The sequence below is a fragment of the Ranitomeya variabilis genome, chromosome 5 (genome assembly GCF_051348905.1).
Source record: "Ranitomeya variabilis isolate aRanVar5 chromosome 5, aRanVar5.hap1, whole genome shotgun sequence".
NCBI lineage: Eukaryota > Metazoa > Chordata > Amphibia > Anura > Dendrobatidae > Ranitomeya > Ranitomeya variabilis.
Genome location: NC_135236.1, coordinates 166,190,459 through 166,215,034, shown reverse-complemented (window position 1 = coordinate 166,215,034; position 24,576 = coordinate 166,190,459). Strand labels below are relative to the sequence as shown.

Below are 24,576 nucleotides of genomic sequence, written 5' to 3'. Positions count from 1 at the left end.
GGAATTATAGATATGTTGTTAATGATATGAAATGAAAAAAATGGATACATATCAAAATTTCTTGATTTATTTGGTACTTAGCATAAGCACCACATGCAGAAATACATGTACTTATATGCACTGGCATGATTTCTGAGAGGTTATTTGCCTGAGGAATGTTCTGTCATGTGGAATGCATTTGGGGAAATCATCAAGATCCCCTGCTGGCAGCTCCCTTTGCAATTGCGGACCAATGACAGTCCAGATGTACTTGATGGAAGACAAGGCCAGAGATGCTACAGGCCATGGTAGCACATGTAGGCCACACAGGCTGCACACAGTAGCATGAGCAACATGTGGTCTAGCGTTGCTGTGTTAAAATATAGCTCTTGGAACACTTGAGAAATGACTGTACCGCTGGTTACACAACCAAATCAATGTAACGCCAAGCTAAGAGTGTACCTGAAATGAAGACAAGACGGGCCTGAAAACCATACTTTATTTCACCTCACACCATAATCCCAGGAATAGGACTGGTTTGACATTCCTAAATGAAGACCTCGTCAAGATGTTACTCGTGTGATCTTGTCAGATTCGAAGAATGGCGCATAGTGATCCATTCTTTACTGTAAGCAAAATTAGATATCATATATCAAGCCTGGGGCATCAAACAGGATCTACACAAACCATCAGAAGGTATTTGTGCAACATTGGGTTATGAGCCAAAAGTCCAGGTGTTCTGTTGACCTCACAACATCGCTTGATGTGGTGCAGAGAAAAATGTCAATGGGGACTGCAATACAGGTTTCTCATTTTATCTTGGATGCAAAGATAATCGGAGATTGGTTTGGAAACCATGTGGGCACCGTCATGAAGATATCTTAATGAGGTAATATGAAAGTGACCCAAGAGCCATTTTTCAGCATGACAACATAGTTCGTATTTCTCCCATGGTACTGGGAGTAGCCTGCATGGTCTAATTGTGCTAACGTCATCTGCAGCATCTCTGGATTTGTCTCCCATTGAGCACATAATTGTAATCATTTGTCAGCCATTGCAAAGGGTGCTGCCAGCAGTGGATCTAATGATCTGCCAAGTACATTTTGGCCAACGTGACAAAAGTTCCTCATACAAACATTGATTTGCTTATCAGTAGCATGCCAAGGAGTGTAAGCGCATGTATGTGTTGTGCTCATCTTTTGTATTGAAAAAATTGAGATGTTTTGATTTCTTTTTTCAATTTTCATCATTTGCATTGAATTAACATGTTGATCAGTCCTGTAACTCAAAGGGAAGTAAGAATGATGTGTCTTTCATTAGCTTTACTAAGTTTCCTTGGCAGACCACTGCATCTATGGTCTTTAATTTTGCCCATTTATTGGTGTTTTTTCAAATTATAATGACCAGGACATCTTGAAATTCTAGTCTGTTCTGTTTTGAAATATGTGTGATAGACCTTGATGATGCAACTATCTTGTGTGTTGCTGCTGTGCTCATTCTTGCCATGGTGTATGACCTGTGGCCTGAAACTGTCTTCTACAACCTCACCTATGTAGCAGAGTATGGCTGTTCCTCACCCAGCTGAAGCTTCCTACTCAACTACATATTTTAGTTAATTATGTTGTTTAACCCTGCATATGAAAACAATGACCAATATCACCTGCAGGGTGTATTTGTTTACGCGATTATTACAATTTGAGAGTCCTCAGTGGTTGATATTTTTTAATGGCTAACTGAAAAGATGGTAACAAATTTCAAGTTTTTGAGAGTACTAGGGTCTGTGAGTAGTCTCGAAAGCTTGCAATTTGTTACCATCTTTTCAGTTAGACATTGAAAGGTATCAACCACTGAGGACTCTCAATTCTAAATATTTTTCTATCTACTGGCTAACACGGTACAAAGATATATTTGTTTGCTCATACACCATGCTATATTCTTGCAAAATCTCTGACTTTGTGCAAATAATTCAAGAAGAACAGATGCTGTTTTGAAGGCAAAAGGAGTCACACTAAATATATATTTGATTTAGATTTTCCTTTTGTTCATTAACTTGCATTTTTTTTTATTGATAATAAACTATTACAAACAATCTGTCAGCAGGTTTTTTCTATTTAATCCAAGAGCAGCATGATGTAAGGGCAGATGCCCTGATACTGGTGATATGTCACCAGTGTTTTATCAGCAGGAGAATATCACTACATTGTCTTGTGCACTGCTTATTGACATATGCCTATGCACAGAAAAGCCTGCTCATAGATTCCCTTTAACACTTCTATTTTTGAAAAATCCTTACTTTCCCAAACTTTTTTCACACTTGTCCACTTTTGCACAGTAATATATTTAGATAAATATCTAGATAGATGGATAGATAGATAGATGGCTAGATAGATAGATAGATAGATAGATAGATAGATAGATAGATAGATAGATAGATAGATAGATAGATAGATAGATGGATAAATTACAAAAGGATATAAGAAAGCTCAGTGACATGTATTTATATAACACACACATGCCTCACCCAAATAATATTTTAAGTAGAAGAGTAGCAGCAATAAAGAAAGAGTATAATAAATGTATGGTCTACCACATACCAAGAATATACATCTGTGCATAAAAGCAAACACCTACACCTAATAAATACAAGCTATAATAATGGTTATATAGCTAACAATAATATGGGTACATTTACATAAAAACTAAGGTAGTAGTTATCTCAGCAGTAGTTTGGTATAAACAGAAAAAGTGCTTTGCATAAAAAAAAGCTTATTTACCCCCTTTTCTGCTATTACTAATACTTTATTCGCATACCTCGTAGCTTGTCAATGTAACAATATACATCATATTCTTCTAACGGATCCACCACGCCATAGTTCCTCACTCCTGGGAATCCATTCTTATCTCCATGGCAGTTGTCACGAGGACTGACAATGGGGTACCTGTCCAAAGAAATATATTCACAGCTTAGTTATTTGCCAAATTTAGCAACTCTTTACTAATTCGATTAAATTGGTAGTATAAAAAAGCTAGTTTGTGCAGTTTGTTTTTTAGTTATATATTTTTTTGATATTTGCTCGTTTTCAAATGTATTGTAACTCTTAAAACAAAATAATCAAGGTTGACTAAAATAGAAAGACTAACATATTTATTATTTTACACCGCAATAAAGTGCTCCTGAAGCTCAGTGCCGGCCCGATTTACATCTCAGGAGTCTCTGCTCATCAAGTAGGCCACAACTTTAAGTCATGTATGGATAAAAAAGTTTGCTTGCTCTTAGAAAAATTAAGCAGAACATTGCTATGCACGACTCACAACATCTTGTAATCTCTGCAACCTTTCATTTTTCACTTCCTGAGTGTCCTCCTCTCCTTTCTAATGAACTGTCTTATTAAAATGCATATTCCCATAATTTATATATAATTATATAACTGATAAGTTTGCAAAATGACAAAAGTCATCATCAGGAGGAAAAAAAACTCCTATGTGGATGCCAATTGTCTCATACAATAAGAAAAAACCTCTTAGGCTATGTTCACATGTTGCTTTTTTTGCTCCTTTTTTTCTGCAGCCAAAACCTGATCTCTTGGCAATAAAAAAGCTGTAGCCAAAAGGCAGATTTTGCTGCTTTTTTGTAGACAATAGAAAGTGTTGGACCACTAATGCAAGACATATGTGAAGCCATAAAGCATTTTTGAAAAAACACCATTTTGATAAAATTATTTAGGTTTTTATGCCTGAAATTAAAACTTTTTTATGTGTGAAAAAATAGTGACTATTCTGAACAAAAAATCTGGATTCATGTATGAAGCGCTGGCATGAACTAAGGTTATATGAGTTTATGATAAAATACACAATTGCAAACGTATCAACAGCAGGGGGAAGTTGCATTGGTCGGACATGGTTTACTTAACACTTTGGAAGAGCATTGAATTGGAAGACTCTACTTTAAAACATATCACTCATTTATTTAAACTGTACCTTAGAGGCAGAACAGACAAAAAGATTGCTTCTAAAAAAATAAAGTGCAAAGTGCATTGCAATGAAAAATACTACCATGCTCATGTGAAGATAACCATACATTATAGTTTACACTTGGGAAAATCCCAAAATTGAGCACAAAAGTAAATGTGGCACAATCTTTCTTGGCGTCCAAGGCAGCTTTTTAGAATGTCTTCTCTCTCACCCTTTGAAGTCCAGTGTACCAGGTCCTGATAGCATGCAGCCTTACCTTGCTACACTGTGTGCAGAATTATTAGGCAAGTTGTATTTTAGAGGATTATTTTTACTATTGATCAACAACTATGTTCTCAATCAACCCAAAAGACTCATAAATATCAAAGCTTTTTATTTTTGGAAGTTGGAGTGGTTTTTTTTTTAGATTTGGCTATCTTAAGAGGATATCTGTTTGTGTAGGTAACTATTACTGTGCATAAATATTAGGCAACTTAACCCCTTCACCCCCAAGGGTGGTTTGCACGTTAATGACCGGGCCAATTTTTACAATTCTTACCACTGTCACTTTATGAGGTTATAACTCTGGAACGCTTCAACGGATCTTGGCGATTCTGACACTGTTTTCTCATGACATATTGTACTTCATGTTAGTGGTAAAATTTATTTGATATAACTTGCGTTTATTTGAGAAAAAAATGGAAATTTGGCGAAAATTTTGAAAATTTCGCAATTTTCCAAATTGAATTTTTATGCCCTTAAATCACAGAAATATGTCACGCAAAATACTTAAAAAGTAACATTTCCCACATGTCTACTTTACATCAGCATGATTTTGGAACCAAAATTTTTTTTTGTTAGGGAGTTATAAGGGTTAAAAGTTGACCAGCAATTTCTCATTTCTACAACACCATTTTTTTTTTAGGGACCACATCTCATTTGAAGTCATTTTGAGGGGTCTATATGATAGAAAATACCCAAGTGTGACACCATTCTAAAAACTGCAAAGAAGTTTATTAACCCTTCAGGTGTTTCACAGGAATTTTTGGAATGTTTAAATAAAAATGAACATTTAACTTTTTTTCACACAAAATTTATTTCAGCTCCAATTTGTTGTATTTTACCAAGGGTAACAGGAGAAAATTGACCCCAAAAGTTGTTGTACAATTTGTCCTGAGTACGCTGATACCCCATATGTGGGGGTAAACCACTGTTTGAGCGCATGGCAGAGCTCGGAAGGAAAGGAGCGCCATTTGACTTTTCAATGCAAAATTGACTGGAATTGAGATGGGATGCCATGTTGCGTTTGGAGAGCCCCTGATGTGCCTAAACAATGAAACCCCCCACAAGTGACACCATTTTGGAAAGTAGACCCCCTAAGGAACTTATCTAGATGTGTGGTGAGCACTTTGACCCACCAAGTGCTTCACAGAAGTTTATAATGCAGAGCCGTAAAAATAAAAAATCATATTTTTTCACAAAAAAGATATTTCGCCCCCAATTTTTTATTTTCCCAAGGGTAAGAGAAGAAATTAGACCACAAAGGTTGTTGTGCAATTTGTCCTGAGTACGCTGATACCCCATATGTGGGTGTAAACCATTGTTTGGGCGCATGGCAGAGCTCGGAAGGGAAGGAGCGCCACTTGACTTTTCAATGTAAAATTGACTGGAATTGAGATGGGACGCCATGTTGCGTTTGGAGAGCCCCTGATGTGCCTAAACATTGAAACCCCCCACAAGTGACACCATTTTGGAAAGTAAACCCCTTAAGGAACTTATCTAGATGTGTGGTGAGCACTTTGACCCAACAAGTGCTTCCAGAAGTTTATAGTGCAGAGCCATAAAAATAAAAAATCATATTTTTTCACAAAAATGATCTTTTCACCCCCAATTTTTTATTTTCCCAGGGGTAAGAGAAGAAATTAGACCACAAAAGTTGTTGTGCAATTTGTCCTGAGTACGACGATACCCCATATGTGGGTGTAAACCATTGTTTGGGCGCATGGCAGAGCTCGGAAGTGAAGGAGCGCCATTTTACTTTTCAATGCAAAATTGACTGAAATTAAGATGGGACGTCATGTTGTGTTTGGAGAGCCCCTGATGTGCCTAAACATTAAAACCCCCCACAAGTGACACCATTTTGGAAAGTAGACCCTCTAAGGAACTTATATAGATGTGTTTTGAGAGCTTTGAACCGCCAAGTGTTTCACTACAGTTTATAACGCAGAACGGTGAAAATAAAAATTCTTTTTTTTTTCACAAAAATGATTTTTTAGCCCCCAGTTTTGTAATTTCACAAGGGTATCAGGATAAATTGGACCACAGAAGTTGTTGTCCAATTTGTCCTGAGTACGCTGATGCCCCATATGTGGGGGGAACCACTGTTTGGGCGCATGGCAGAGCTCGGAAGGGAAGGAGCACCATTTGGAATACAGACTTAGATGGATTGGTCTGCAGGCGTCACGTTGCATTTGCAGAGCCCCAATATACCCAAACAGTACAAACCCCCCACAAGTAACCCCATATTGCAAACTAGACCTCCCAAGGAACTTATCTAGATGTGTTGTGAGAACTTTGAACCTCCAAGTGTTTCACTACAGTTTATAACGCAGAGCCGTGAAAATAAAAATTCTTTTTTTTTCACAAAAATGATTTTTTAGCCCTCAGTTTTGTATTTTCACAAGGATAACAGGATAAATTGGACCCCAAAACTTATTGACCAATATGTCCTGAGTACGCTGATACCCCATATGTGGGGGGAACCACTGTTTGGGCGCATGGCAGAGCTCAGAATGGAAGGAGCGCCATTTGGAAAGCAGACTTAGATGGATTGGTCTGCAGGCGTCACATTGCATTTGCAGAGCCCCTGATGTACCCATCCAGTAGAAACCCCCACAAGTGACCCCATCTTGGAAACTAGACCTCCCATGGAACTTATCTAGATGTATTTTGAGAACTTTGAACCCCCAAGTGTTTCACTACAATTTACAACGGAGAGCCGTGAAAATAAAAAAATCTTATTTTTTCCACAAAAATGATTGTTAGCCCCCCAAATTTTTATTTTCCCAAGGATAAAAAGAGAACTTGGACCCCAATAGTTGTTGTACAATTTGTCCCGAGTACGCTAATACCCCATATGTTGGGGTAAACCCCTGTTTGGGCGCACGGGAGAGCTCGGAAGGGAAGGAGCACTGTTTTACTTTTTCAACGCAGAATTGGCTGGAATTGAGATCGGACGCCATGTCACGATTGGAGAGCCCCTGATGTGCCTGAACAGTGGAAACTCCCCAATTCTACCTGAAACCCTAATCCAACAACACCCCTAACCCTAATCCCAACGGTAACCCTAACCACACCCCTAACCCTGACACACCCCTAATTCTAATCCCAACCCTAATCACAAACGTAAATGTAATCCAAACCCTAACCCTAACTTTAGCCCCAACCCTAACCCTAACTTTAGCCCCAACCCTAAATTTAGCCCCAACCCTAACCCTAACTTTAGCCCCAACCCTAGCCCCAACCCTAACCCTAGCCCTAACCCTAGCCCTAACCCTAGCCTCAACCCTAACCCTAGCCCTAACCCTAGCCCCAACCCTAACCCCAACCCTAACCCTAGCCCTAACCCTAACCCTAGCCCTAACCCTAACCCTAACCCTAGCCCTAATGGGAAAATGGAAATAAATACATTTTTTTAATTTTATTATTTTTCCCTAACTAAAGGGGTGATGAAGGGGGGTTTGATTTACTTTTATAGCATTTTTTATATCGGATTTTTATGATTGGCAGCTGTCACACACTAAAAGACGCTTTTTTATAGCAAAAAAGTTTTTGCATCTCCACATTTTGAGACCTATAATTTTTCCATATTTTGGTCCACAGAGTCATGTGAGGTCTTGTTTTTTGCGGGACGAGTGTACGTTTTTATTGGTAACATTTTCGGACACGTGACAGTTTTTGATCACTTTTTATTCCGATTTTTGTGAGGCAGAATGACCAAAAACCAGCTATTCATGAATTTCTTTTGGGGAAGGCGTTTATACTGTTCTGCGTTTGGTAAAATTGAAAAAGCAGTTTTATTCATCAGGTCAGTACGATTACAGCGATATCTCATTTATATCATTGTTTTATGTTTTGGAGCTTTTATACGATAAAAGCTATTTTATAGAAAAAATAATTATTTTGGCATCGCTTTATTCTGAGGACTATAACTTTTTTATTTTTTTGCTTATGATGCTGTGTGGTGGCTCTTTTTTTGCGGGATAAGATGTCGTTTTCAGCGGTACCATGCTTATTTATATCTGTCTTTTTGATCGTGTGTTCTTCCACTTTATGTTTGGCAGTATGATAATAAAGCATTGCTTTTTGGCTAGTTTTTTTTTCTTACGGTGTTCACTGATGGGGTTAACTAGTGGGACAGTTTTATAGGTTGGGTCGTTATGGACGCGGCGATACTAAATATGTGTACTTTTATTGTTTTTTTATAGATAAAGAAATGTATTTATGGGAATAATATTTTTTTTTTCTTTATTTAGGAATTTATTTATTTTTTACACATGTGGAAAAATTTTTTTAAACTTTTTTACTTTGTCCCAGGGGGGACATCACAGATCGACGATCTTACAGTTTGCATAGCACTCTGTGAGATCGGTAATCTCACTCATCGCTGCAGGCTTACAGAGCTGCAGCTGCAGCCTGCTCCTGACCCGGAAGTACTCCCTGCAGGACCCAGATGCAGCCCCGCGGCCATTTTGGATCCGGGGCCTGCAGGGAGGAGATGCTCAGTACAAGGTGAGTACATTCCCTTGTACCGATCGTCTCAGGGAAGCCCGCATGGAGCCCCCTCCCTGCGCGATGCTTCTCTGTACCGCTGGAACACTGTGATCATGTTTGATCGCGGTGTGCCGGGGGTTAATGTGCCGGGGGTGGTCCGTGACCGCTCCTGTCACATAGTGCCGGATGTCAGCTGCGATAGGCAGCTGACACCCGGCCACGATCGGCCGCGCTCCCCACGTGAGCGTGGCCGATCGCTATGACGTACTATCCCGTCGGTGGTCATACGGGCCCACCCCACCTTGACGGGACAGTACGTCCAATGTCAGAAAGGGGTTCATAAAAACCAAATATATTCTCATCTCACTTTTTTATTTTCACCAGGTAAACCAGTATCACTGCACAAAATTTAGAAATAACCATTTCTGACATGCAAAAACAAACCCCCCAAAAATTAGTGACCAATACAGCCACCTTCCTTTATGATGACACTCAACAGCCTTCCATCCATAGATTCTGTCAGTTGCTTGATCTGTTTACAATCAACATTGCGTGCACCAGCCACCACAGCCTCCCAGACACTGTTCCGAGAGGTGTACTGTTTTTCCTCCCTGTAGATCTCACATTTTATGAGGGACCACAGGTTCTCTATGGGGTTCAGATCAGGCTAACAAGAGGGCCATGTCATTATTTTTTCTTCTTTGAGACCTTTACTGGCCAGCCACGCTGTGAAGTAGTTGGAGGCATGTGATGGAGCATTGTCCTGCATGAAAATCTTGTTTTTCTTGAACAATACCGACTTCTTACTGTACCACTGCTTGAAGAAGTTGTCTTCCAGAAACTGGCAGTAGGTCTGGGAGTTGAGCTTCACTCTATCCTCAACTTGAAAAGGTCCCACAAGTTCATCTTTGATGATACCAGCCCATACCAGTACCCCACCTCCACCTTGCTGGCGTCTGAGTCAGAGTGGAGCTTTCTGACCTTTACTGATCCAGCCTCTGGTCCATCCAGCTGGCCCATCAAGAGTCACACTCATTTCATCAGTCCATAAAACCTTTGAAAAGTCAGTCTTAAAATATTTCTTGGCCCAGTCTTGACGTTTTATCTTATGTTTCTTTTTCAAAGGTGGTCGTTTTTCAGCCTTTCTTACCTTGCAGCTCTGAAATATGGCAAAACTGGTGGCAAATGGCATCTTGGCAGCTTCACGCTTGATTTTTCCCAATTCATGTGCAGTTATTTTGCGCCTTTTTTGCCCAACACGCTTCTTGCGACCCTGTTGGCTATTTGCTATGAAACGCTTGATTGTTCCGTGATCACGCTTCAAAAGTTTTAAAATTTCAAGACTGCTGCATCCCTCTGCAAGACATCTCACAATTTTGCACATTTCAGAGCCCGTCAAATCTCTCTTCTGACTCATTTTGCCAAAGGAAAGGAAGTTGCCTAATAATTCAGCACACCTTATATAGGGTTTTGATGTCATTAGACAACACCCCTCCTCGTTACTTAATTGGTAGTTGGCTCTCAAGCCTGAACAGCTTGGAGTAGAACAACATGTATAAAAAGTATCATATGATCAAAATACAACATGCCTAATAATTCTAAACACAGTGTAGTAACTTGCATGTTTATCTTAGCTGAATACATTATCTGATTGAGCAGATACATTTTTAGAAAGTGAGAGCAATGTTTTGCATTTTTGATGTATAAAGTTTATCTGTACACTACCGCCTACTCAGATTCTCCATCTTCTTGGCTCGGGATGAGAACAAATTTTGCCATTTGTAGATGATTAAATAAATTTGTCAGATTAATAAGTTCCAGTTACGCTTGCAGAATTATGAAATCTTTAATAATTTGTGTAAAATGATAATTGATTTGGTCAGTTTGAACGTGGGCAGCAAGTTGAGCTAATTCATTCCCATGATTATTAATACGGAACATAATTTCTTACCTATTAATTTATTTACTACTGTTACTACTAATTCAAATTGGACAAATCACATGGATTTTTCAGTATTGTTATTCATTGGGTATTCAATGTTCCTCGGAGCATAATAAACATAGCATACAAAAATTATACTCACCTCACCGCTCAACTATTCCACTCTTTACCCAACCCTCTGTCCCTTTAGTCAGCTGTCCAGTCCTCTGCTCTTGCTCTTTTCACCTTGCCTCATCACACCACACATCCTCTTAAGCTTGCTTGACTCTATGCCTTGTCTTCCCCCATCAACTTGGTCTCTGATATCACTCCATGCCATGCTGCTGTGGCACTCACAATGACATTGTGATGTTGCGACATACGTCACCTGAGGCCTAGTTAGGACATGCACAGAAATGGGAAGCAGTGATGCCAGAGGCGTAGTTGGCAGCAAAAGAGGAATGGAAGACCAGATGGTGGGCTGAAAAGTAGTTATTTTCTGCTAATTCTGATTAATTTATCAATCATAAAGTGAAACCAGATTGAAGAACACAAACTGCATACATTATTAAATAGATCTCTTAGACCTGATGAGGCTTAGTGGTTTACTATAAAATCCATGTCAGAATGGCTATATAATACTATTATTATATTGAGCATTTTAGCTATAGAGGAAGATATCAGCATTAGCAGAAGGGACACTAAGGAGCTGTCAATCAGGACTGCTTGGCGGAGATTGAGTTAAACTTTCATAAAGGATTACACAGCTATTCTGACATAGATTTTTTTACAGTAAGTACACCAGCCTCATCAGATCCTGAGATCTACTTAATAATACACTGTGTGCAGAATTATTAGGCAAGTTGTATTTTGATCACATGATACTGTTTATACATGTTATCCTTCTCCAAGCTGTTCAGGCTTGAGAGCCAACTACCAATTAAGTAAATCAGGTGATGTGCATCTCTGTAATGAGGAGGAGTGTTGTCTAAAGACATCAAAACACTACATAAGGTGTGCTTAATTATTAGGCAACTTCCTTTCCTTTGGCAAAATGGGTCTGAAGAGAGATTTGACGAGCTCTGAAAAGTCCAAAATTGTGAGATGTCTTGCAGAGGGATGCAGCAGTCTTGAAATTGCCAAACTTTTGAAGCGTGATCATGGCAAATAGCCAACAGGGTCGCAAGAAGCGTGTTGGGCAAAAAAGACACAAAATAACTGCTCATGAATTGAGGAAAATCAAGCATGAAGCTGCCAAGATGCCATTTGCCAACAGTTTTGCCATATTTCAGAGGTGCAACGTTACTGGAGTAACAAAAAGCACAAGGTGTGCGATACTCAGGGACATGGCCAAGGTAAGAAAGGCTGAAAAACGACCACCTTTGAAATAGAAACATAAGATAAAACGTCAAGACTGGGCCAAGAAATATTTTAAGACTGACTTTTCAAAGGTTTTATGGACTGATGAAATGAGAGTGACTCTTGATGGGCCAGATGGATGGGAAGAGGCTGGATCAGTAAAGGGCAGAGAGCTCCACTCCGACTCAGACACTAGCAAGGTGGAGGTGGGGTACTGTATGGGCTGGTATCATCAAAGATGAACTAGTGGGACCTTTTGGGGTTGAGGATGGAGTGAAGCTCAACTCCCAGACCTACTGCCAGTTTCTGGAAGACAACTTCTTCAAGCAGTGGTACAGGAAGAAGTCGGTATCGTTCAAGAAAAACAAGATTTTCATGCAGGACAATGCTCCATCACATGCCTCCAACTACTCCACAGCGTGGCTGGCCAGTGAAGGTCTCAAAAAAGAAAAAATAATGACATGGCCCCCTTGTTCACCTGATCAGAACCCCATAGAGAACCTGTGGTCCCTCATAAAATTGAGATCTACATGGAGGGAGAACAGTCCACCTCTCGGAACAGTGTCTGGGAGGCTGTGGTGGCTGCTGCATGCAATGTTGATCGTAAACAGAACAAGCAACTGACAGAATCTATGGATGGAAGGCTGTTAGTGTCATCATAAAGAAAGGTGGCTATATTGGTCACTAATTTTGGGGGGGGGTTGTTTTTGCATGTCAGAAATGTTTATTTCTAAATTTTGTGCAGTTATATTGGTTTACCTGGTGAAAATTAACAAGTGAGATGGGAATATGTTTGGTTTTTATTAAATTGCCTAATAATTCTGCACAGTAATAGTTACCTGCACAAACAGATATCCTCCTAAGATAGCCAAATCTAAAAAAAAAAAAAAAAACACTCCAACTTCCAAAAATATTAAGCTTTGAAATTTATGAGTCTTTTGGGTTGATTGAGAACATAGTTGTTGATCAATAATAAAAATAATCCTCTAAAATACAACTTGCCTAATAATTCTGCACACAGTGTACATGCAATATGTATTATAAAATCTTGTGACATGTCACTGACATTGGCACAGTAGCCCGCTAAGTATGAGAAATATAGTAAGAGAAGAAAAGGCTGTATCTCTTAAAACTAGAGATGCTAGAAATGTGTCACAGTAGCATTTGTTTAATTAAAGAGGTAGTTCAGGTTTATCACAAAAGTCTGCAGTCACTCTATCTGACTGCAGAATTGTAAATCCTCACATAGCGCCCAGCAAGCGTTGTGAGAATTCTCCGATGCGGGCAGCGAGACCAAGCAGTCATGTGACTGCAAGTATATGACATGCATACTTAGGTCACATGCCGACTAGACATGCATGACCTTGCTCAATACAAGTGAATTGGGCGAGGCCGTGCACATCTAGTCGGAATGTGACCAGGGGTATGCATATTGCATCCTTGTGGTCACATGACCGGTCTGTCTCATTGCCGGCATCGGAGAATCCTCCTAGCGCCCAGTGTGTACGATTAGTGACTGCAGACTTTTGTGATAAAACTGGACAACCTTTAGGTAAAGATTCACAAAAATGTTTGTTTCTGCATAAGAACAGTGTATTACAATCCTCGTTAATCCAAGGGCTTGTTATCATACCTGACAGTTTGATCTGAAATCCAGCCGGCATCACATTGATCAAATCCAGCTTCATAGGCCGCCTGGAGCTGAGCAGCAGTTGCAATAACAGCATCATTGTCCAGGCATGCTTTCTTCGCCTGGCTGAAGTTAAGAGAATATCGACTGGATTCCGCTCGGTAATGAAACACAACACCTTATTGGGAAAACAAATGATTGATAATCAGCATAAGACTCAATCAAACGTGCAATTTAAGTATTTATTTCATAATTTATTTTTTTTTAATTTTGTATAGCATTTAAAATAAAATTATTGTTGAGAAATAATATTGAGAAATAATATTTATCCCTTAGTGAATAATAGTTGGTTAACACTCACCAGTGTCAGATATGGGTTTTACTGGATAAGCGACATCAATCGCTGCTGTGACTGGTAATATTTCCTTTTCTGCTGTGCCAGTGGCTTCAATGGGAGGAACAGCTGTGATATTTTCCAGCCATAGCTGAAGTCCATCGTCTGTGATGTTTTCTAATAAGGCTCCTGTTGGCAGCAGATCCTGACTAATAGGCGTTCCGGGGAACTCTGGAGTTGCTGTAAAGCCATCTTCAGAAGGTGTTAGGGTGAAGTTCAGTCCTTCTAGAGCAGTTATACTGCCACGGGCTTCCTCTTCGGTAGCATTTCGGTGAAAGATGAGTGTCAGGCCAGGCTGTGTCACAGTTTGAATAGTAATGTTGTCAGCATCATCTGTTCCAGGAGCAAAATAGTTTAAGAAGCAAATAAGGCCACTTTCCACATTAATAGTATTGAAAGCTGAGCTAAAGAGCAACTTCTAACAAATGAGATTACATCTTAACATCTAAAAAGAAAGAGTCATTATGCTGTCTGACCATTAGAGAAAGGAACTCATCTTGTATCAGCTGGTGCTTCTCTATGTTACGGAAGTGCAAAGCCAAAAATACTTTAATAAGCTCCAACGTAACTGGAGTAACAGGGATTCTCTACAAAAGACTAGGCAAACCAGAATTAGTCTTCCTTTTGTATTTTTTCTTTTTTTTAAATTCAATTCTGACTTCGGTTCAAAGACTGCATAAATAAGCCACCAAAACTGCAGATGAGATTTCAGTCTACAGCTAGATCACACATATCTATTTGTGGCACTTTTATTAAAAAAGTCACATTTTACTTTAAAGCACGTAGTAAAATTTTGCAATGACTACAATATATTTTTTGTTGTCTTTTTCTGACGAGGATATTTTTTTTTCCAATTCGCTGCATGCTCTAGGTATAGCACTTTTCTGACCATTTTTCACAGGATTTTCCATAGGATTTTATAAATGTTCAACAAAAATGCACATAGAGCTGTTAAAAAAAACTAAACTAAAGGCTTGTGAAAACTGTCATAAAAAATTTGAAAGGCTTCACAATTTTGAAAAAAAAAAAATATGGAAAAAACCACATGTAATTTCTATTTTATATTTTAAAGAAGATAATACATTTTCAATATAGTACACCTATCTACCTTAGATTTAAAATACCAACAATAGTATATTATTTGACCAATACTTAAAGTTTCTAAGTCCTACATAAGCCAGATTTATGGAGTATAGTTTATCTCACAGAGTAGTAAGACCTGCTGTGTAATATCTATGTTACAGTGTTTAAAAGGTTACAGATCAGATTCAATTTCAAAATAAAAAAAATAAAACATGTAAAAACCTTTACAATGTCCGCACATGAAACATACACATACATACTGTAAGTTTAATTATTCTGTATTAAAATGTGAAGACTAACCTTTGTAGCAGATAGCATCATACCGAGACAGGGGATCGGGATATCCAGTCTGGTTGGGATGGAGATAAACTGTTCTGACTCCAACTAAGTTTCCTCCACAGTTGGGACGTGGATAGGCAATTGGATATCTAACACTGCGATCTGCCAGCCAGCCGGCACTGCATACATCCATGCCAGTTTGCCAAGCTAGATGGAGTTGTCCTGTTGTGGCAAGCTTGGCTCCTAGGTTTTGGCATTGCTTTTCAGCTTCATAGAATGTAAACTTTTCAGCAGATGATGCATAAAAGACCTCACCTAAGAAAGCAAGAAAGATGTCATTGCTATTGCGTTAGTTCAAAAGACGAGCGAGAGATGACAGATAGAGAAGAGATAAATATATATACAGTGGCATGTAAAAGTTTGGGCACCCCTGGTCAAAAATTACTGTCATTGTGAACAGTTAAGCAAGATGAAGATTAAATGATCTCTAAAAGAGCTAAAGTTAAAGATGACACATTTCCTTTGTATTTTAGGCAAAAACAAAATATATTGTCATTTTTACATTTTAAAAATTGCAAAAAAAGAAAATAGGCCAGTGCAAAAGTTTGGGCATCTTTGGAGATTTGTGGGCTCAGATATCTTTGACCAAGGTTTAAGACAAAGGCTATAAGAAGTTTTCAAATTGCCCTCTCCTCAGTTTAAAATGTAATTAAGAAATGGCAGTTAACAGGAATTGTTGAGGTCAAGATAATGTCTGGAAGACCAGGCAACATTTCAGTAAGAGCTGCTCTCCGCTGATTACTAGAGAGGCAAATCAGAACCACCACTTGACTGCAAAAGACCTCTGGAGTTGTATTACATTGTTCTACTGTTCAGAGACACCTGCACAAACATGGCCTTCATGGAAGAGTCATTAGAAGAAAACCTCTCCTGCGTCAGAAGTAACAGAAGTGCAAAAGAACATCTAAACAAGCCTTATGCATTCTGGAAACAAGTCCCGTGGAATGTTGAGGTTAAAATAGTACTCTTTTGCCCCAATGATCAAAGATATGTGTGGAGAAAAAAGGGCACAGAATTTTAGGAAAAGTACATCTCGCCAACCATTAAAGTGAACCTGTCACCAAGTTTGGCTGATAAGAAATACGGCCATCACCTCTCAGGGATTATATACAGCATTCTATAATGCTGTATATCATCCCCAGCCTGACCTGCAAGCGAAAAAAAATAACTTTTATTTACTCACCTGCAGGGCAGTCCTGTCCAATGGGCGTTGCTGGTCTTGGTCCAGTGCCTCCCATCTTCTTACGATCCCTGTCCTCCTGCTTGCTTCATGTGGATGATGCATCCCTTCATCATCCACACAGTCTCCACGGCACAGCGCTACTGCGCAGGCGTACTTCTCTGCCCTGTCAAGGGCAGAAAAAAGTACTGCTGTGCGCATGCGCTGGGGCTCTTTAAGCTTTCCTGGCACCTGTGCACTGCAGTACCTTGCTCTAACCTCAACAGGACAGAGTAGTGCACCTATGCAGGAGCGCAGTGCTGAGGAGATGCATCATGCAAAGGAAGCAAGCAGGAGGGCAGCATCGCAAGATGAAGGGAGGTGCCAGACCAAGAGAGTGACATCCATCGAACTGGACCACCCCACAGATGATCATAATAAAAGTTACTTTTCTTCTCTAGTAGGTCAGGTTGGGGACAGAAATACAGCATTATAGAATGCTGTATATTAGCCCTGAAAGGTGATGGCCATATCTCTTATCAGCCAAACCTGGTGACAGGTTCCCTTTAAGCATGTGGGTGGATCAATCATGCTTTGGGGTTGTATTATAGCCAATGACATGGGGAACATTTCACATTTGGAGGGAAGAATGGATTCAATGAACTTTCAAAAAATTCTTGATACAAACATAACACCATCTGTAAAAAATCTGAAGTTGAAAAGAGGATGGCTCCTACAAATGGATAATGATCCTAAACACATGTCAAAATCCACAATAGACTACCTGAAAAGGTGCAATCTGAAGGGTTTACAACGGCCCTCACAGTCCCCTGATCTGAATATCATTGAAAATCTGTGGCTAGACCTCATAATAGCAGTGTATGCAAGATGACCCAGGAATCTCACAGAACTGGAAGAATTTTCCAAAGAAGAATTAATGACAATTCCTTAAGCAAGAATTGAAAGATTATTTACTAGTTACAAAAAGCATTTACAAGCTGTGATACTTTCAAAAGGGGGTGCTACTGAGTACTAACCATGCAGACTTCCCAAACTTTTGCATCAGCCCATTTTCCTTTTTGAGTTTTTAAAATGTAAAAGATGAAAATAAATAATAATAATAATAATTGTCCAAAATGCAAAGGAAATGTGTAAAGTGCTGTGGAATATGTTGACACTATAAAAATGAAAATTATTATTATTATTCTAAATGTGTAATATTTAACTTTAGGCATTTTAGAGATAATTTAATCTTCAAATTGCTTAACTGTTCACAATAACAGTAATTTTGACCAGGGTGGCCAAACATGTATATGCAACTGTAGACAGATAGATAGATAGATAGATAGATAGATAGATAGATAGATAGATAGATAGATAGATAGATAGATAGATAGATAGATAGAGATATAGATGCTATGGATAGACACCTGTCATGTCTTCGGCATAGCAATATACATCATAAGTTTCATCAGTGTCTCGAATGCCATATGTTCTTACTCCTGGAAAGTTTTCTTTGTCACCATAGCATGGCTCACGTGGATTATGGATTGGATAACTACAAGAGACATATCAATAAATATACTTCTTATAGGAAATGAGACTTTTCATAATGTTTAATTGCACTCTACAATATACATACATATATACAGTTGTGCTCAAAAGTATACGTACCCCAACAGAATTTTTGCTTTCGTGGCCTTTTTATAGAGTATACAAATGATAACACCAAATGTTTTTCTCCACTCATGGTTAGTGGTTGGGTGAAGCCATTTATTGTCAAACTACTCTTTTCTCTTTTTAAATCACAATGAAACCCAAAACATCCAGATGACCCTGATCAAAAGTTCACATACCCTGGGGATTTTGGCCTAATAACATGCACAGAAGTTGACACAAATGGATTTGAATGGCTGCTAAAGGTAACATCCTCATCTCTGACCTGTTTGCTTGTAATCAGTGTGCATAAAAGCTGAGTGAGTTTCTGGGATGCAGACAGACTCTTGCATCTTTCATCCAGCCACTGACGTTCTAAATTGTGAAATAATAAAAAAGGCAGCAGACAGCACATCAATAGTGGGATGCACGCTCCAGTCCAACGACCCAATTGGAAATGAACAATCTTAGAAATAAGAGGGACAGCAGCCAGTCCAGGTGATGAAAAAATTCAATAGTTTTATTCTGCCAGAATGCAACGTTTCGACCCAAAAATGTCTTTGTCAAGCATCTAGTTCTAGATTGTGAGTCATGAGGAAAGCAAAAGAATTGTCATCGGATCTATGGGAAAAGGTAGTTAAAGTATATAAAACAGGAAAGGGATAGAAAAAGATATCCAAGGAATTTATAATGTTAGTCAGCAGCATTCAAACTGTGATTAATAAATGGAAAATCAGGGGTTATGTAAAAACAAAACCACGGTCAGGTAGACCAACAAAAATTTCATCCACACCGGCCAGGAAAATTGTTTGGGATGCAAAGAAAAACCCACAAATAACATCAGCTGAAATACAGGACTCTCTGAAAACTAGCGGTGTGGCTGTTTCAAGATGCACAATAAGGAGGCACTTGAACAAAAATGGGCTGCAAGGTTGAGTCGCCAAAAGAAAGCCATTACTGCGCAAATGCCACAAAGTATCTCACCTACAATACGCAAAACAGCACAGACACAAGCCTCACAACTTCTGGAACCAGGTAATTTGGAGTGATGAGAGCAAAATTTAACTTTTTGGCCACAAACATAAACGTTACATTTAGAGAGAGGTCAACAAGGCCTATGATGAAAGGAACATCATTCCTACTGTAAAGCATGGAGGTGGATCATTGATGTTTTGGGGATGTGTGAGCTACAAAGGCACAGTAAACTTGGTCAAGGTTGAAGGAAAGAAGAATGCAGCACGTTATCAGCAAATTTGCACTCATCAGCTTGGATTATGCACATGGGACGTACTTGGATGTTCAAACATGACAACAATCCAAAACACAAGGTCAAGTCGACCTGTCATTGGCTGCAGCAGAACAAATGAATGTTCTGGAGTGGCCATCTCAGTCTCCTGACCTCAATATTATTGAGCCACTCTGGGGAGATCTCAAGCATGCAGTTCATGCTGGACAGCCCAGGAATTTACAGGAACTGGAGGCTTTTTGCTATGAAGAGTGGGCAGCTTTACCATCTGAGAAAATAAAGAACCTCATTCACAACTACCACAAAAGACTTCAAGCTGTCATGGATGTTAGAGGGGGCAATACATGGTATTAAGAAATGGGGTATGTGAACTTTTGATCAGGCATCAATAGGTTAGAAGGAGTTTGTGGATAGTTTCTGCATTGCCGACAGGACTTAAAACATATATCCCAGTGTAGTATAATAATTGGTTTATTTTGAAATAAATCAATCATTATACTACACTGGGATATATGTTTTAAATCCTGTCGGCAGCGCAGAAACTATCCACAAACCCCTTCTAACCTATTGATGTCTGATGGTCACTGGCTGATCCGTGGATCTGCTGTATCCGATGTTGCACTATATACTGTTTTTTCGGATTAATTAGTTGCTTTTAATCTGAGCGTAAAGCTCACTATATTTCTCGGATAAGACCCTATTTTGCGCTGATCTCTCCAAAAGTTTTACTTTTGATCAGGGTAATTTGGATGTTTTGGGTTGTCATTATAATTTAAACAGAGAAAACACAGTAGTTTGACAATAAATGGCTTCGCCCAACCACTAACCATGAGTGGAGAAAAAGTTTTGGTGTTATCATTCATACTCTCTGAAAAAAAGGCCAAGATCACAGTAATGCCTCTACCAAAATGGCTATGACATTACAGTCACTGGCAGACAATGTCCACATGCTTATTAGCTGTGTAACATTTGCCAAACATGCTGGATGGGGATTCGAGCTTCAAATCCGAGCACCAGCCAATGCTTGTCGAGTGACGAGCCCACCTGAGCACCCACATACTCGAGCGATATTCGAGTATCACGAAGCACGTTTCACATCCCTATTGGTCATACTTGCTTCGAATGACAAGTTTGTTTTTCTTGCCATCCATGGTATTAGTAACATCCTTCCCCATCACCACATTTCGAAGAAGTCAATTCTTCTTCTGTCTTGTTTTTTATTGTCCAGGTTTCGCATCTGCTGGCTAAAACCGCTGTAAATGTGCCAAAAGTCACAAAATTTAGGCGCAACAGTGAGCTGCAAAAAATGTACCTATATTTCAGTTTTATGACAGAATTCTGGTAAAAACTGCTGTGTTCTTATTAATGTTTTGCCACATTTTTTGGACTTTTTAAAAAATACATATTTTTAGTCCCACTAACTAAAATGAGCAATGGATCACTTGTACAATACACTGAAACATTTCTGTATGGCAGTCTATTTTCAGTGTTAGATTTCATCTAATAGACTCTGGCAGGACAGTTAGGTTAAGCGATTATTACAGTGTGTTAAAATAGTGTGTTTTTCAGCACATTATTTCTTCACAATTGACTTTAATTTTTAACAAAAAAAAAAGTTATTTTAAGGTTGTTTATCTCTTATCAGGTATAAACAATAGTAATTGATTGTTTGGTTTACATATTACGGAATATAATCAATGTCTCATATAAGATGTTCCCCGCACCCAAATCCTCTTAGTTTATCCAGAGTGGAGAGCAGCTACAAAGAGCATCACTTACACTAGATAACCCAGGAAATCTGTGTATTAAAGGCTACTTTCACATTAGCGTCGTGCACTGCACGTCGTAATGCGACGTTGCGGCCCACCAACGCATACTGTGGAAGCGCTGCACAATGGGGGCAGCGGATGCTGTTTTTTAATGCATCCGCTGCCCCATTGTGAGGTGCGGGGAGGAGGGGGCGGAGTTCCGTCAGCGCATGCGCGGTCGGAAATGCTGGACACGACGCACCAAAAAAGTTACATGCAACGTTTTTTGGTGGCGACGGACCGACGCAACACGACGCAACCGTCGCACGACGGTTGCGACGTGTGGCAATGCGTCGCACTGCATCGCTAATGCAAGTCTATAGAGAAAAAACGCATCCTGCAAGCACTTTTGCAGGAAGCGTTTTTTCTACAAAACGACGCATAGCAACGTGCAGTGCACGACGCTAGTGTGAAAGTAGCCAAAGAAACATGTCATTGATTTTAGTTGGGCCAGTGCAGATCTCCATCTCCCTTGTGGTGGCAATTCAAGAAAACAGAGCTAAGCAGAAGGACATCCTATTCTCAAGTGACTGTTCTAACATAAAAAGATTGGTCAAACTAAATAACAAACTCAGTAAGTATATGAAACAGTTGTAAAAAGGACTTAGACCATATAAAAATTCTACTAGCAATTTAGTTTTTTATTAAATAAGAAAATAATTCTTATTTCATATGCAAATGAGAGAGCTTCGGCGCACCCTTGGTGCTGCCAATGACTCAGTGCACTGTTATAATATCTCAATTTGCATTCCAACCTCTGTCTCTGATCCTAATTAACAGCTCTTGCTGTCCTACAGTAAGCATTGCCTAATTTTAATCCATGGTGCACTGACACTGAAGAAGCACGGCGGCTCTCACATGGTGTCTGCATGGTCACGCGCTCAGTGTGGATGCTGGTGCACTCTCTTTCCTGTTTCCTGTCTGCAGTTACTGCTTGCTACACTTCTAGTATTAGTGTAAGGCTTCTTTTACACTTGCCATGTTCTGCGGCCCCAATACATTTCTATGGGGCCTTAAAAACTGGGTCGCAAAAATTCGTCAGAGCGCCGCACACCGGCTGTATCTATGGCCATGAAAAAATATCAAGCCAGCTCGATATTTTTCATGGCTTACGGACATGACCCCATTGAAAATCAATGGGGCCGCAAAAACAATGGAAGCTTGTTTTTGCGGTGCACCGTGAAGACCGGATTTGTTGAATGCCGTTTTTTGCTTTCAATACTTTTTCCATAGTATTCCAAACCAGAAAAACGGCGATCTGCAAGATTCTTGGGACCCCTTTTGGTGTCAGACCGTGAAAATTACGGCAAAAAAGGCCTGCAAAAAAGGGCCGCAAAATCACGGCAAGTGTAAAAGAAGCCTAAAAGGTGTTCCCCGGAGAACAGAGTCAGGGATAAAAGCCCCTCACCACCTACACCATGTGTGCGCCTGCAATGACGCTGTGGGAGCAACTCTGAGCTCCTTGAGAGTCAGAATACCATCGATTGAGATCATGAATGTAGAAGGATTTCTGTGGAATAGTTCTGCGCTGCTGAAGATGTAGAAATGTCAATCCAGGCAAGATGTGATGAAAGAATTGTGGTTTATTCGATGGGTTTCGAAGTTAAAATTACATCTACATCAGGAAGTAGCCACATGTATACAGGGGATACAGAGATAGTGCTTATATAAACGTGTCGAATAAACCACAATTCTTTCATCGCATCATGCCTGGATTGACGTCTGTACATCTTCAGCAGCGCTGAATTATTCCATAGAAATCCTTCTATATTCATGTCAACGGTCACTTGCTGAATCATGGATCTGCTGCAGCTGTCACTCGTATTCAGTATTCTATGCTCAAACAGCAGATACATCAGGTTAGTATAATCTGATTGAGATCATACTGAGTCTATCGAATAAGACCCTATTTGCGCTATTTTCTTCCACAGCTTTATCGTTGACTGATTGACATCAGGCAGTGTTTGCTCTGGTCCAATGAGAGCTGTCAATCAGAATCAGAGACAATACTCAAAACACAAATTGAGAGGGGGTGTAATGGTGTAATGGCCATGCCAAGAGTGCCCCAAAGCCCCACATTTGTATATAAAATAAAAGTGGTTTTCCCAGCTGCTAAAAAGATAATATGTACACTGCTGGTATGATTTTCATAGGGGCTAAGTCCCATTTACAATAGTTTAAGAAGTTTAATATACGTTTTGCAGGGCACAGACTCCTTATATTGTATTAATAATAACATTTTCGTTAATATGGCTAACAAAACAGAATATTACTTAACAATAATATATATATATATATATATATATATATATATTAAAGCTGAATTATCTGCTATAGAGAGTGCAAAAGACCCAGTCTTTACACAGTAAAACATTCAACAGATTTACAATAAATGTTAGTGCCATAGATAAGAATAAAATAATGAAAGTATGGTTACAGTGTTTGTAAAAGTGAATACTCAATGAACAAGTTTAAGTTATAAGATCGTACCGGACTGTCTGATCAGAAAGCCAACCGGCATCACACTGGTGATATCCATCATCATACGCAGATTGGAGTTGTTCCGGTGAAGCAATGGTGGCACTGTTCTGAATGCAGGCTTTTTTGGCATTTTCGAAATCCAAGGTGTATCTGGTAGAGATGGCTCTATAGTGGAAAACGATCCCTGAAGTGAATTGATGAAAAAGTAAAACAATGATGAATTAAAAAAACAATCTAAAAGAAAAAAACATTTCACACAATGCGTGGTGATATCCAAATTTATGGTAATTATAAAGATGTCATGTGAAGAAAAGAAGCTGTAAAAAGTAGCAACACCATCACAAAACTTTTCACAAGTCAAAATACACATCAGAAGTTTTGATTTGTGGAGGTCTGGGAGCTCAGACCCCAACTATATGCTAAAATGAAGTAGCAAAACGCTCAGAAGAGAGAAGGCTGCTTTCCTCCAAGATGGAAGACTTTCTATTTAGCCCATCTTTAGTTTTGAAAGAGTTGAAGGAGTTAAGCCTTCAGTTTAACTTTTCTGCTCCTTCACTTTCTAGATTGGTTGACCTCCACCAATCAAACTCATGACATGCCTCTGTATTATGTCAAAAGTTTTGTGAAAGTTCAGTCATTCTTTAAAAGGGTCAAGTGTATTGATGATGTCTCCTTATGATTATTATGGTTGCTTACATAGCACCATTATTTCCACAGCGCTATGCAGACATCATTATCACAGTCCTCAACATATCTGTGGAGTGTGGGAAGCATCCAGAGAACCCAGAAGAAACCCA

The 24,576-nt window shown here is 39.3% G+C and overlaps 1 protein-coding gene across 2 annotated transcripts in view; it reads right to left on the bottom strand.

Moving 5' to 3' along the window:
• ACAN (aggrecan) overlaps positions 1-24,576 on the bottom strand; it is a 142,951-nt gene that overhangs the window by 46,776 nt on the left and 71,599 nt on the right. For both annotated transcript variants that reach the window (XM_077263458.1, XM_077263460.1), the window contains exons 4-9: positions 23,789-23,963; positions 18,019-18,146; positions 15,391-15,684; positions 13,975-14,340; positions 13,617-13,791; positions 2,791-2,918 (exon numbers count right to left, since the gene is read on the bottom strand). In XM_077263458.1, coding sequence (XP_077119573.1) covers positions 2,791-2,918; positions 13,617-13,791; positions 13,975-14,340; positions 15,391-15,684; positions 18,019-18,146; positions 23,789-23,963 — 1,266 coding nt within the window. The remainder of the gene's footprint in view (positions 1-2,790; positions 2,919-13,616; positions 13,792-13,974; positions 14,341-15,390; positions 15,685-18,018; positions 18,147-23,788; positions 23,964-24,576) is intronic.